The sequence below is a fragment of the Lithobates pipiens genome, unplaced genomic scaffold, assembly GCF_037356315.1.
Source record: "Lithobates pipiens isolate NorthernLeopardFrog02 unplaced genomic scaffold, aLitPip1_a1.2 Scaffold_13, whole genome shotgun sequence".
NCBI lineage: Eukaryota > Metazoa > Chordata > Amphibia > Anura > Ranidae > Lithobates > Lithobates pipiens.
The window spans coordinates 146,289,466-146,303,824 of NW_027507718.1; the positions used below are offsets into that span (position 1 = coordinate 146,289,466).

Consider the following 14,359-nt stretch of genomic DNA (forward strand, 5'->3'; position numbering starts at 1 on the left):
CAAAATCAATAGCAACCAAAAGAGATGGGAGCACTAAGCCTTTCAATGGACTAAAAGGGATGTTATAGTAATGCTGATATATCAGGCACTTTTCAGACCTCTTATAAGACCTCTTATAACGTGAAGGTGTGCGAAGAGGTGAGCGCATATGCTTGTTGTGGTATGTGGTGTGTTGAAGAGGAATTTTTTTCTAGTTATACCAGCGTTAATAAACAATAGATTTTAATTAATTTATTTTTTTCACTAATCACTTTTGAAGGATTATTGGGAAATTGTTGGGGGGGGGGGGGGTTGAGAGGATAAAAGATATATGGAGGGAGAAAGAGAGCACGAGAGAGAGTGAGAGAAAGCAAGAGAGTGAGAAAGAGAGATACAGAAAGAGTGAGACATAGAGAGTAAGAAGAAATTGTTTTGATATACAGTATATATAGACACATGTATACTGGGACTTTGTAGTGTTTCTTATATTTCTTGCCCTCATCACTATGAGAGGGCAGGTATTTAGCATCAGAGGCCAGCTCCAACTGTGTTTACTCTTTTTAAATCATAATCACAACAAAAACTATCCAAATGACCCTGGCTATTTTGGCCTGATAACATGCACAAAAGTTGACACAAAGGGGTTTGAATGGCTATTAAAGGTAACCATCCTCACCTGTGATCTGTTTGCTTATAATTAGTGTGTGTGTATAAAAAGGTCAGTGAGTTTCTGGACTCCTGACAGACCCTTGTATCTTTCATCCAGTGCTGGGTAGTTGAACTGTAAAAAATCAGAAAGGGTATAAAAAGAGTTCCAAGGATTTGAGAATGCCAATCATCAGTGTTCAAACTCTAATCAAAAAGTGGAAAATGAGGGGTTCTGTTGAAACCAAACCACGGTCAGGTAGACCAACTAAAATTTCAGCCACAACTGCAAGGAAAATTGTTCGGGATGCAAAGAAAAACCCACAAATAACTTGTGGTGTGGCTGTTTCAACATGTACAACAAGGAGGCACTTGAAGAAAGCCATTACTATGCAAATGCCACAAAGTATCCATTACAATACGCCAAAAAGCACAGAGACAAGCCTCAAACCTTGTGGCACCAAGTCATTTGGAGTGATGAGGCCAAAATGTAGCTTTTTGGTCACAACCATAAACACTTCATTTGGAGAGGAATCAACAAGGACTATGATGAAAGGTACACCATTCTTACTGTTAAACATGGAGGTGAATCGCTGATGTTTTGGGGATGTGTGAGCTACAAAGGCACAGGATTTGGTCAAAATTGATGGCAAGATGAATGCCATATGTTATCAAAAAATACCGGAGGAACAATTGCATTCATCAGGCAGGAAGCTACGCATTGGGACGAACTTGGACATTCCAACATTACAATGATCGAAAACACAAGGCCAAGTCGACCTGTCATTGGCTACAGCAGAATTAAGTGAAGATTCTGGAGTGGCCATCTCAGTCTTCTGACCTCAATATCATTGAACCACTCTGGGGAGATCTCAAATGTGCAGTTTATGCAAGGCAGCCCAAGAATTTACAGTAACCGGAGGCTTTTTGCCAAGAGGAATGGGCAGCTTTACTATCTGAGATGATAAAGAGCCTCATCCACAAACACCATAAAAGACTTCAAGGTGTCATTGATGTTAAAGGGGGCAACACACAGTATTAAGAACTGGGGTATTGTAAACTTTTGATCAGGGTCATTTGGATAGTTTCTGTTGTGATTACGATTTAAAAAAGTAAACACAGTTGACTGATAATAAATGGCTTCAGTCAAACACTAACCACAAGTGAAAGAAAAGTTTTTGTGTTATCATTCATATTCTCTGAAAAATGGCCAAGAAATCATAAATTCTACCAGGGTATGTAAATTTATGAGCACAACTAAGTTCTGGCACATCAGAAAGCTCAACAAAGGCCTCAGATACAGATACTGAAGTGGTCAGCTTGTTTGTGAGTGTAGGGGTGTCACAAATAGAGCTATCCTTGTCTCAGGCAAACTTAACAATTCAGAAAAAAACATTCAGTAAAAGGAGGACTGTGCTACAGGTTTGCCAGCTTGACTTGGCAATCTACTTCCCTTCTGTGTGTAATCTAGAAAGGAAGTCAACTAGGAATATGAAATGGGAATAAACCCTTTTATTAGGCATGATGAGGCAATTAGGCTGTGAACAATTTTTGGTGTAGGCAGCAGACTGCGACTCAATATGCCCCCCTGTGTCCCATGCAAGGTGAAGGCCCAAACGGTGACTGGCCAAGAAGGTTTTGCTCTATTTCTGCAGAAGCTAGCAACTCCGGTACTGGTATGGGGATCCAGTGAAATAGATGGTGACCACATCATGGATATGGCAAAACTAGTTGAACACAGGTCTTGGGGGGAAATGCAGAAAACACAAGGGAATGCTGATACAGCGTGTGCTACTACACACAGCACACTCACGGGGAAAGGAGTCTTCAGAGACAGGGAATAGGCAAAGCAACTGGCACAGCTCTGGACCAAATAATACCCTGCAATGAAACCTCAAATCAGCACTGAAAGAGAGCCGCTTGTAGGAAGCAAGCTATACAGCAATGGGAACCACCCCAATTTATAACTAGCCTTTGAAGTAAGACTAGTTATAAATTGGGGTAGTTGCTATTTTTGCATCGCTTGCTTGCTGGAATTGGCATGGAGACATGCAGTATGCCTTCAGCTTCCATTTTGCTTTTGCTGGGTTTCTAATTTGCCCCTGTACTTTTAAGGTGAAATACCTTTCCTTAATTTATGAGGTTTTCAAATATTATGTCGCAAACACAGGTCCAGTTTTTCCGTCAGAATAAACTCTGACGTATTTTTATTTTTACCTACAGGTAAGCCTATAATAAGGCTTACCTGTAGGTAAAACAAATATCTCCTAAACCTGCACGGTTTAGGAGATATTCACTTTGCATGCAGCCACTGACGTTAGCAGCACATGCTCTGTGAATGCCGGGAAGAAGGCTCCCGTGTGCCAGCCACTCACAGCGCTGGAGCCGCGAACCCGGAAGACACGCCGAAGGCAAAATGTCAGCTCCCTCGGCATGGACCTGGATTATATATGGATTCTAAGGCAAGTATTTCCTAATGAGCTAGCATGTGATGCACACTAGCTCATTATGCCTTTGCCTTACAGGGGTTTTGTTTTACTTTTTCTTTTTCTGCGGGTATACAACCGCTTTAAAAGGTAATTCTATAGCGCTGTCAATTTACACAGCGCTTTACACATACATTGTATAGTCACATCAGTCTTTAGCATTCAGCTTGAATCTACCAGCCACTGGTAACTGAGGAACTTGAAGTCCAGCAGACCTTAAAAAAAGTCCACCACCAAGTGAAACTGAGCAGGACGGTGAGTGGAGGGGTATGGTCTCAAGGAGCTGGCCTAAACCCCCTGAAATGCTGTGTCCCTTAATGAACATTAAAAAAATAATATTGAATACTTGTTGATCTGCCCAAAAAGGAGTGTGCTCCTAACTTCCTATTTGTGCCTTTGCTGCATTGCTGTACTAAAATCCCAGGATGTAGCCCTCATTTTCATAACATTGGAGTGTTCTGTCAGGTCACCGCAGGTAATTAAAGCGTTTGTTAACCCTCAAAAAAAAAACAGATCCTGTTCCCTTGCTGTACAGCACAGTGCTTGTGCTGTGTAATTTGGCCCCCTGTATCACCTAAAAAATCTGGCTGATCCTGCCTGGCTATATACTTCCCCCTGTAAACCACTGCTTATCCCTGACACCGTGGCCAGTTTACGTGCCTTCGTCATCAGCAGCCCTGCTCTGTCTTCTCCTCTCTGCTCTTATGCTCTCCCTCCTCCCCTCTCTGCCTGCTCATGTCAGTGGCTGCCCCTCCCCTGCTGCTCTCATATCTAATATAAAATCCTCCCATCCCCTCTGTAATATAACAATAAGTGTCCCTGTGCCTGTGTTATATAAAGAAAATGCTGATCTGTACCTATATCAGAGCAGTTCCCAGTGCTCATGTGATTCCTCAGCTCTCTCTCTCTCTCCTCCCCAGCTCCAGCTGATGTCACCAGGAGTGCACGGCCCCCGCTTACTGGAGCTGTCAGCCAGGCAGAGGAGTGAGCTAAGGAATGGCATGATTGCCGGCAGCCGCTGTGATATAGGTACAGATCAGCATCTTTTGTTATAGAACACAGGTACAGGAACACTTATTGTAATATTACAGAGGGGGTGGGATGATTTTTTATCAGTGGATTAACAACCACTTTAAGAGCTGACAACATGTCTGGAAGGAATAAACAGAAATTTTCTGTAATATACTATTTTTAATGGGATATACCATGAACAAATGTGCATAAATAGCAGGGTGCAATATTACTGGTCAGAGTAAAGGCTGGTGCTTTTGACTAATAAAAGTGGTTTAAGGATATTGAAGTACCCACTTTAAGGCAGAACTTTTACTTTTAAACACTTAAGAAGGCTAACATGTTTAATTTAATTGAGCTGTAGCTGCTTCCAAATTACACCTATAGCAGCTATTTTTCACTTATGTGCCGTTGATCTACAACCGTCAAAAACTATATGCAATACTGTGTATTATTTTTTTTTTTTACCAAATTACCTGAGAATCAGTCAGCATAACATCCCTTATAAAGGGAAGCCCTTTTGCCTCTCCATTTTCAATTTTAACATAGTGAACTTGATAGCCACGAATTTGGCCGTGTTGACGGTTTTGGACAGGAGAACGCCAAAATACTTTAATGGCGGTCGAGTTTAATACTTCCACCTCAACTTTTCTTGGTGGAGCACTGGGCACTGAAGAAAAATGAAAAAAATTCCAATCACTTTTTTTTTTAAATAGCATTTCCTCCACTAGAACAAGAATATTTCTGAACTATGGAACAAAAAAAGCTAGGTCATAGGCTGTGTATACATAGATGAAGACTTTTTTTTTTTTTTGGATAGAGTGACTAAAGACTAGCACCTTTGTTGGGCCTTTCTACTATCTTGGCATTCATTATGGAGATTTCCCCTCACCTTTCCCAGTGACATCAGTTTCACCAGAGAGGATGAAAAAAATATTTATTAAAGTAGTAAATGAGAGGAAATCTCTTTAATGGAGCACTGGATAGAAGTAAAATGTGACAATGATTATAAAAATTAAGTTAAATTTATTCTGTAGTTCACATCCATTTTACTATAGAGCAGCACAAAACTAAGCTGACACTTTGTTAGACACTTCTTTGAATTAAGCAATGCATCATAAGCTGAATCAGTTTCCAAGGGAAGGCAAGATACACATGGATGTCCCAATTTAGTCAGGTGCATGTACATTCTTTTTGTGTTATGTCCACAGAGCTATTGCAATTCACCCAAATTATGGCCATATATTTGGCAAGTAGAAGTTAAACTGCAGGCAAAAAAACAAACATATTATGCAGTCTATCAATAGCATTAACACAGAACAGTTACAGGATTATATTAAATGTTGGTCCTGACAGCAGATCTAATACGTTTCTACTTCCTGTAAAAAAGATCAAGTTGCCCAGCAAAAGTGGCAGTTACAAAATTAGGACAAATAATACAAAATGGTTGTGATGCTCATAACTATCTGCTTTTATTCATGGCAAAAGAAAAAAATAGTTGCTGTAACTGTTTAAAAGTTTTTAGGGGGAGCTGACCTTTAATTTGTCTTTTATTTTAAAGTCCATTTAAAATGACATATAATTCCACATGGTGACAACACTGGTGCGTGATTTAATGTTCACAAAAATAACAGAACTGTCACCCAATAAACAGAATGTGGAAAAAGGCAGATCTACTGGCAGGATCATCAAACAATAAAACTAAGTTACAAAGGGTTCTCAGAAAAACAAAAATGGCTGTATTACAGCTTATATAAAACGAAGGAACCAAAAATGTTCTATACTGCAGTTTTGTCCTTATATGTGGTGGCTGCATTTTTACAGGTTTAGGTGCTTCCCCTTTATTTTCACCTAGTGATCCTGCAGATAACACACTTCCTGTCCTAGGGTGGCAACACTCACTGTAATGTTTTTGTGAAGGAACATTGTTGTCACCCTCTGACAAAGACTACTGTAGCCCTCAGAAATTAGAACAATGTAAATATTTAAAGTGGTTGTAAACCCTTACAAACCACTTTGACCTACAGGTAAGCCTAGATTAACCACTTGCTTACTGGGCACTTAAACCCCCCTCAGTCCCAGACCAATTTTCAGCTTTCAGTGCTGATGCACTTTGAATGACAATTGCGCGGGCATACAACACTGTACCCAAATGAAATTTTTATCATTTTTTTTCCACAAATAGAGCTTTCTTTGGGTGGTATTTAGTTACAGCTCGGAGTTTTATTTTTTGCTAAACAAACAAAAAAACATGCAAAAAAAAAAAAATCATGTTTTAATAATTTGTTATAAAATTTTGCAAACGGGTCATTTTTCTCCTTCATTGAAGTGTGCTGATTAGGCGGCACTGATAGGCTGCATTGGTGGGCACTGATGGGCTGCATTGGTGGGCACTGATAGGCTGCATTGGTGGGCACTGATAGGCTGCACTGGTGGGCACTGATAGGCATAGTTAAGGCGGCACTAATAGGCACAGATAAGGCGGCACCGATGGGCACAGATAAGGCGGCACTGATGGGCAAAGATGGGCACAGATAAGATGGCACGGATGGGTGGCACGGATAAGTGGCACGGATGGGTGGTACGGATGGGCACTGATAGGTACCACTGATAGATGGGACTGATGGGCACTGATAGGTGGCTCTGATAGGTGGCACTGCTGGGCACTGATGGGCGGCACTGCTGGGCACTGATGGGCGGCACTGGGGTGCAGCACCTTTGAGGCAGATTGTGGGCACTGTGGGTGGCACTGTGGGCACTGCTGGGTGGCACTGTGGGCACTGCTGGGTGGCACTATGGGCACTGCTGGGTGGCACTGACGGGGGCACTTACTTTTAATTAGGGTGGCACTGCAGGGGGCAGGTGGGCACTGGCAGGGGGCAGGTGGGCGCTTGCATTGCTGGCCGTGATCGGGACTGATGTCCCGATCATGGCCGCCGGTGATCGGCTTTTTTTTTTTCTCCTCGCGCTGTCAGCGTGAGGAGGAATACTAGCCGATTACCGGCTCCGTTATATCACATGATCAGCTGTCATTGGCTGACAGCTGATCACGTGATAAGGGGTCGGGATCGACCCCTTGCACGGATCGGTGATCAGGCGAGTCTCATGGACTCGCCGATCACAGAGCGCGCCGCGCGCGCCCCTCAGGGGGCGCGCAGGCCGCTCGTACACGGGACTACGTCTATTGACGTCGTCCCGGAAAAGGAGATCCGCGCTGTAGCCGTCATTTGGCTATAGCGCGGATCTCAAGTGGTTAAGGCTTACCTGTAGGTCCAAGAAATATCTCCTAAACCTATAGATATTTACCTGAAGACAGCCACCGCTGTCTACGGCGCATGCGCCGTAGACAGCGGCGCGCAAGGCGCACTGGGTAAGCCGCAGATCGCGGCGATATGCCGCAGATCGCGGCGATATGCCGCAAGTGTCGGCTCCCATGCGCATGCACGAGAGTGACATTCATCGCTGCTCCGGCGAATCACAACGCTGGGGCAGCGAGACCCACGGAGACCCACCAATAAGATGGACGCTCAGAACTACAGGGGACAGCGGTGACTTCGCTGGCTCCTGTGTCAGGTAAGTGACACATAATGGACTACTGTGCGATGCATAGAAGTCCATTATGCTTTACCTTTGCAGGGAATCAAAGAGGAAGTAAACCCATAAGGGCAGAGAGCACAGGAAGTTAACAGTTAAAAATGTTTCTGACAGGATCAACAGTTCTTTTGTATATCCAAGTATGGCAAACTGCTTTCCAATTGTATTATTAACAGACTAAAATGGAGTTTACATACATTTTAATCCCTCACCGGGGGAGCATTTTTTCCCTGTTTTTCACATACATAAAAATGCACTTTTCAGAAAGCAGAAGGCATATAGTACAAAAACTTGGATAGCTACAATGTTTTATGTCACACAATATTAGAGCATTAATTGTTATTAACTATAATTGCACCGATACGGTTTTCTTATTGGCGAGTGGCTATAGTAGCAGTTAGCAATAATTTCAGAGAAAACCCAGGATGCTGGTTGTACCCATGTTGATCAATTGATCAATTTGGTACATTAAGCCTGCCCGTACACGGTTTGAACATAAGATGCTTCATGACGAGTTTCGAACCAGATATGGCCTGCGTTTGAGTTGACCATTAACAATGGTTCTAGGATTATTTCCCTTATTTCAGTGTGCATGGTGAAAACCAAAACGTGTTGTGCAATTGTGATTTATGTAAACGTCTGCCTTAAGCGTGTATGGCTTTAAACTATTTATATATAGTAAAGAGCCCTGTAACTTGAACACCAGGAATCTTTGGAACATTGATACCTTCCCTGCATGTATTCAAAAGCAAGGTAGAAGTGATCTGGCATGTATACAGGACTGTGGTGTATGTATAGTATAGTTAGAATAGTGATACTGGAATTTGATTGCACAATGCTAGGACAGCTTCCAAAAAATGTAACTTTTGTCAAAATGTGTTCTAGATTTAGGTCTTCTTGTACAAAACACTATGACTACATAGTGAATAAAAATTATAAGATGGTGTTGTGCTTCTAATGTGATGGTATCAATAAATATTAAAATAACCTATTAATCAATTTAAATCCAAAGTGAGAAAGTGCTACAGTATAAAGTGAATAGTGCTATTAAATAAAGTGCTAATGTGCTACTAGATGACCACAATATTCACAGTAATCATATAAAGATCGAAAATTAAAAATGGTAAAATAAATAATCAAAACAAATCCATGCGGGTGTCAGCATAAATAGTAAAAACAGATAAAAAATAAACATGCGTGGCACACTAATGTAAATAAAGTCAGTGACCAACAAAATTAATAGCAAAATATAAAGTGCAAAGTGTCCCTAAGGTGAAAATTTTCATGCAGTGAAAAAATCTTCCAAGCGACAGTGAAGTCAGTGGAAATCACACACAGGTGGCAAACAATGTTCAAAAGCACTGGTGATTCTCTGGTGTCTACAGAGCCCGTAGGAGTACTAAATAATTACCTTACTGTTGTAAGGTGAACAGTGTGAACCATTAAATCCTCCAAACATGTGACTTCGACTGGGAAGTCACGTGACAGTGACGTAAGGCGTAGGAAAGCAGACAAAGACCGCAAGTGACGTTCTTACACAAGCGCGCTGCTCGTATCTATGTATTGATGTGATTTGATCTTATGGAATGTGAGTAGTGTTTAATTTTTTTTAAATAAACCTTGGAATATATAAAATATTACACCATAGCAGGCCCCATATTTCATTTTATGAGTTTTCTCAAGTTACCCTTGATACCTACTTTGGGCAAAGAGCAGGTGGTTTGAACAGGAGAAGCAAAATACAGGAGCCAGCCTTTTTTTGGAGGATTTAATGGTTCACGTTGTTCACCTTACAACAGTAAGGTAACTGTTTAGTACTCCTACGGGCTCTGTGGACACCAGAGAATCACCAGTGCTTTTGAACACTGTTTGCCACCTGTGTGTGATTTCCACTGACTTCACTGCCGCTTGGAAGATTTTTTCACTACATGAAAATTTTCACCTTAGGGACACTTTGCACTTTATATTTTGCTATTAATTTTGTTGGCCACAGATTTTATTTACATTAGTGTGCCATGCATGTTTATTTTTTATCTGTTTTTACTATTTATGCTGACACCCGCATGGATTTGTTTTGATTATTGATTTCAACATTTTTAATTTTTGATCTTTATATGATTACTGTGAATATTGTGGTCATCTAGTAGCACATTAGCACTTTATTTAATAGCACTATTCACTTTATACTGTAGCACTCACCCACTTTGGATTTCAAATTGATTAATAGGTTATTTTAATATTTATTGATACCATCACGTTAAGAGCGCAACACCATCTTATAATTTTTATCTGTTTTATTTTGAGTTTTGTTTGACTCGTACGGTATGTGCAGCACCAATCTAGGCATTTTAAACTTTTCCACAGTAGCGCAGGAGCTCCCTTGATATCATTTCTACATAGTGAATACACAATGATTTCTGATGTGTCCCTTGTTCACCCCCAGACATCACAGCACACGCTCATCAAGTTCTGTATATGTTGGCACTTTGAAATGAATACATTGGTTTTGTGTTGCAGTTTGGGCACTCAGACTCAAAAAGGTTCGCCATCACTGCTCTATAGTATAGCCAGCAGTCTGCTTTCAAACAGTTGCTTTCCATGCAACAGACAGCATGGATTCATGAAAGACAGAAGTTGTCAGACACACCTGATTTCTTTTTCTGAGGTAAGTAAAACCTTGGACAGAGGGGTGGCGGTGGACGTGGTATACTTGGATTTTGCAAAAGCGCTCGATACAGTTCCGCAAACACGGCTCATGTGCAAGGTAAAGTCTACAGGTTTGGAAATATCAGTTTTTAAATGTATAGAAAACTGGATAAAAGACAGAATTCAGAGAGTAGTGGTTAATGATTCTTACTCTGAATGGTCTAAGGTTATTCAGTGCTGGGATCCTTACTTTTTAATACCTTTATAAATGATATTGGGTCTGGGATCAAAAGTAACATTTCCGTCTTTGAAGATGACAGTGGAATAACGTCCTTACGGGATGTCTCCAATTTACAAGCCGACCTCAATGCGATCCTCTAATTGGCGACTATGTGGCAGGTGAGGTTTAATGTTGAGAAATGTAACGTTATGCACTTGGGGGCTAAGAATATGCATGGATCATACATTCTAGGGGGAGAACAACTGGGGGAATCCATAGTGGAGAAGGATCTGGGGGTTTTGGTAGATCATAAGCTCAATAACAGCATGCAATGCCAAGCTGCGGTTTCCAAAGCGAGCAAAGTCCTTTCTTCTATTAAGAGAGGTATGGACTCCAGAGAGAGAGAGAGATATAATTTTACCCCTGTTCAAATCATTAGTAAGAGCTCATCTGGAATATGCAGTTCAGTTTTGGGCACCATTTCTCAAAAAGGATATTGTCGAACTGGAGAAAGTGCAGAGAAGGGCAACCAAATTGATAAGAGGCATGGAGGAGCTCAGCTATGAGGAAAGATTAGAGGAACTGAATTTATTCACTCTTGATAAGAGGAGATTAATGGGGGATAGGATCAACATGTACAAATATATAAGGGGTCCATATAGTGAACTTGGTGTTGAGTTATTCACTTTACAGTTAACAAAGAGGACAAGGGGGCACTCTTTACATCTAGAGGAAAAAGAGATTAAATCTCCAAATACGGAAAGGTTTATTCACAGTAAGAGCTGTGAAAATGTGGAATAGACTCCCTGCAGAGGTGGTTTTGGCCAGCTCAGTAGATTGCTTTAAGAAAGGCCTGGATTATTTCCTAAGTGTAAATAATATAACTGGGTACTAACATTTATAGGTAAAGTTGATCCAGGGAAAATCCGATTGCCTCTCGGGAGATTAGGAAGGAATTTTTTCCCCTGCTTTAGCAAATTGGATCATGCTCTGCTGGGGTTTTTTGCCTTCCTCTGGATCAACTGTGGGTATAGAATTAGGTATATGGGATTGTATGATATTTTTTTTTTTGTAGTTGAACTGGATGGACTTGTGTCTTTTTTCAACCTGATTAACTATGTAACTATGTAAGTAAACAAGCTCAAAAGGGTTAGTGCTAGTGACAGCCTGCATCATATGCATGTCATTTTTGGTTTTGGTTTTGCCCACAGTTACAAATTAAACAAGACAAACATTTGCCTATTATAATAAAGTACTTGTGCCTTTTCACTAAAACTACATTAGTTTAATTCTAAAAAACAGAAACAAATTAAGAATGAAATTACCATCTTCATCGGTGCGAACAACAACGGGCGAGCTCTCCGGGCCAGGTCCCACTGCAGTATGTGCGACAACAGTGATACGATACTCAGTCCATTTCTCTAATGCTTCCAGAAGGATTTCAGTGGTCTCAGATGGAATGTCCTGCACTTCTTTTACTTCTGGGTCCTCAGAGTCCAAAGCACCATAGCGCACACTGTATCCAGCAAGAATGCCATTATGGCTTTCTGGTGGGGGTGGCTGCCAACTTACCAGTATTGTGGTAGACTTTGTGCTGACACACTTTACATCTTGAGGGGGGGCAGATGGTTCTATGAGAGGACAATTAAGGGCAGGAGGGATAGGGCAAGTAGAGAAACAAAAGATGGGAAAGATAAAATAAAAAAGAAAAAAGGAATACAACTCAAAAAAAAAAAAAAAAAATTAAGAACGTGAACTTTTAAAAATTAATACTTGTGTAAACAGAAAAAAAGTTCAAAATAAAATATGAATACGGGCAAATTATATGGGGTAGGTTCTATTCACTAGGCGATTTGTCTCTTGAGGTTACCTAAATGTTATATGGAAATGTAATTGTCTAAATCTTCATTTACTAAATGTTATATGAAAATTTTATTTATTGTCTAAAACTTAACTTATTGCCTATATAAAAGCTGTAATAATGCATTACCTTTTGCAGTTAATTGATTTTTAGTTGGGAAACCTTGCCATGTTTCAGGAGCATTTGATCACAAAATGAAACATTTTTTGACTCCTTATGAGCTGAATTATTATGATCAAGTCGTTTACAGAGTACTTTTCTCTTAGACAGTTCTTCATTTTGACCCTGCTGAATACTACAACAATTTTTAAGTGTCTATAAATGGGACAATTATTGTGTCACTTGTGATGTGCCACTAACTGCTATGTGAACAGGGCAGAGGCATCTCAATATTGAAGGCAACGAAGTAAATTACAGTGATTTATTACTGCATACCCCAATGTATGCAGTCACCATGTGACTACCTCTGTAGAGCTCTAAGGTGGATAAGTGGATGTCTATAACAATTCTCACAGGATCTTATCATGTACTGTAGTCTGTGCGGCTTTCTCATTTCTTCCCTGTGTGTTATGGGTTCACAGTAAGTCTTTTACCTTTTATCGCTGTTTCCACAGGTGGTGGATGCGGAAAAGAGTCATGCTACATCAGGAGGCGTGCCGTCCAACTTTTAAAGAGTCTTTTAGCAGAAAGCAATTATAAATAAACAAGCCAGTTTTTCAGTGCATGTGTAAACAAGATCTAAGTCTCTACGCATTTAGTCTGTGTATTAAACTGTTCTTAGTCGTGCTTTGTCCCAACATTTTCTTTATGCATTTTCAAGCTGTTTCCCTCTCTTGAGAATGATATTGATGGTCTATTTTGAGAATGTTTCTACATTGCAGTATCTTGTTTCTGTTCTTGCTGTAGTTTAATCCTTTGTCTGTTAGCCTTGCATTGTTTCATGTCTGTTTCTGTGCTTATTTCATGCTAGTTTTTCATTTGTTATTTGTGTTTGTTATTAGATGTCCAGACTTGTGTTATTGCCCTTCTTCTACACAAAGCTCTCTTTGTATATTATGCTTCCTTTCCTTACAATACAATAAACACAATGCTGTGGGGGTTAATTTAACATTAACAAATACGTTAGAATTAGATTCGATTTGGGGTTATTTGTTAGGGGAGCAGTTAAGCATTATGGTGGGGTTAAATTTTGGGAAATACATTTTACGGTGGGGCTTAGTGATAGTGCTGGTTTGGTTAAGTGTTAGGGGCTCATTTCAAGGGTCATTTTTATGGTGTTTTTTAGCTTCTTTTTACTGGCGAAAGTCTACCACCAAACAGCAGCAAATTGCTGCGGCTGCAAGAGATGACCAGTGTGTTCTGGTGGGGGAGAATGGGTGCTCCCCAAAGAGGGTGGTCTCCCAGTCAGAACACAAAAGTACGGCGGGGAGTTTGCATTATTATTTTTTCATTCTGTCTAAGCCGATATCCGTTTTGCATGTAGAACGACTAGAAGGACTAGTTATTCTATTTTTGCATCCAAGGACTATTGTTACTTTTAGATGGCTGTGGCAAAATCCCAGCTCCTTGTTCCCTTGACAAGTTATTTAATTTGATAATCCTCTGAACCTGTCAAAATAATGTAATGCCTTGGGAAGTTTGGTAATCAAGCAGGAAAAGGAAAAAAATAAAAAAATAAAATGAACATGAACGTTCTGAATAAAATAAATCAAGAAAATAAACTAAAATTACCAGCATTCAATTTTTTTCATCACCTACCTTTTATCATGATAATTTACATTAGACTTTCTGGATATAACTGAAAGCAAGGCAGAGGCCAGATCATCTTATTTGGCATTGGACAAATGCTTAAACAGAACAAGATTGTATTATGTTCTAATCTTATTTTTGGTTCATTATTGACATGATTAGTAATAA

The 14,359-nt window shown here is 40.3% G+C and overlaps 1 protein-coding gene across 23 annotated transcripts in view; it reads right to left on the bottom strand.

Annotated features, from left to right (window-relative positions):
- The window catches only part of PTPRS (protein tyrosine phosphatase receptor type S), a 733,740-nt gene that overhangs the window by 376,749 nt on the left and 342,632 nt on the right, over window positions 1–14,359 (bottom strand). For 17 of the 23 annotated variants that reach the window (XM_077475694.1, XM_077475692.1, XM_077475693.1 and 14 more), the window contains 2 exons: window positions 11,907–12,212; window positions 4,598–4,791 (listed from right to left, as the gene is read on the bottom strand). The exons of the other annotated variants lie outside the window; for them this stretch is intronic. In XM_077475694.1, the coding sequence (XP_077331820.1) occupies window positions 4,598–4,791; window positions 11,907–12,212 (500 nt within the window). The remainder of the gene's footprint in view (window positions 1–4,597; window positions 4,792–11,906; window positions 12,213–14,359) is intronic. 23 annotated transcript variants of the gene reach the window in all.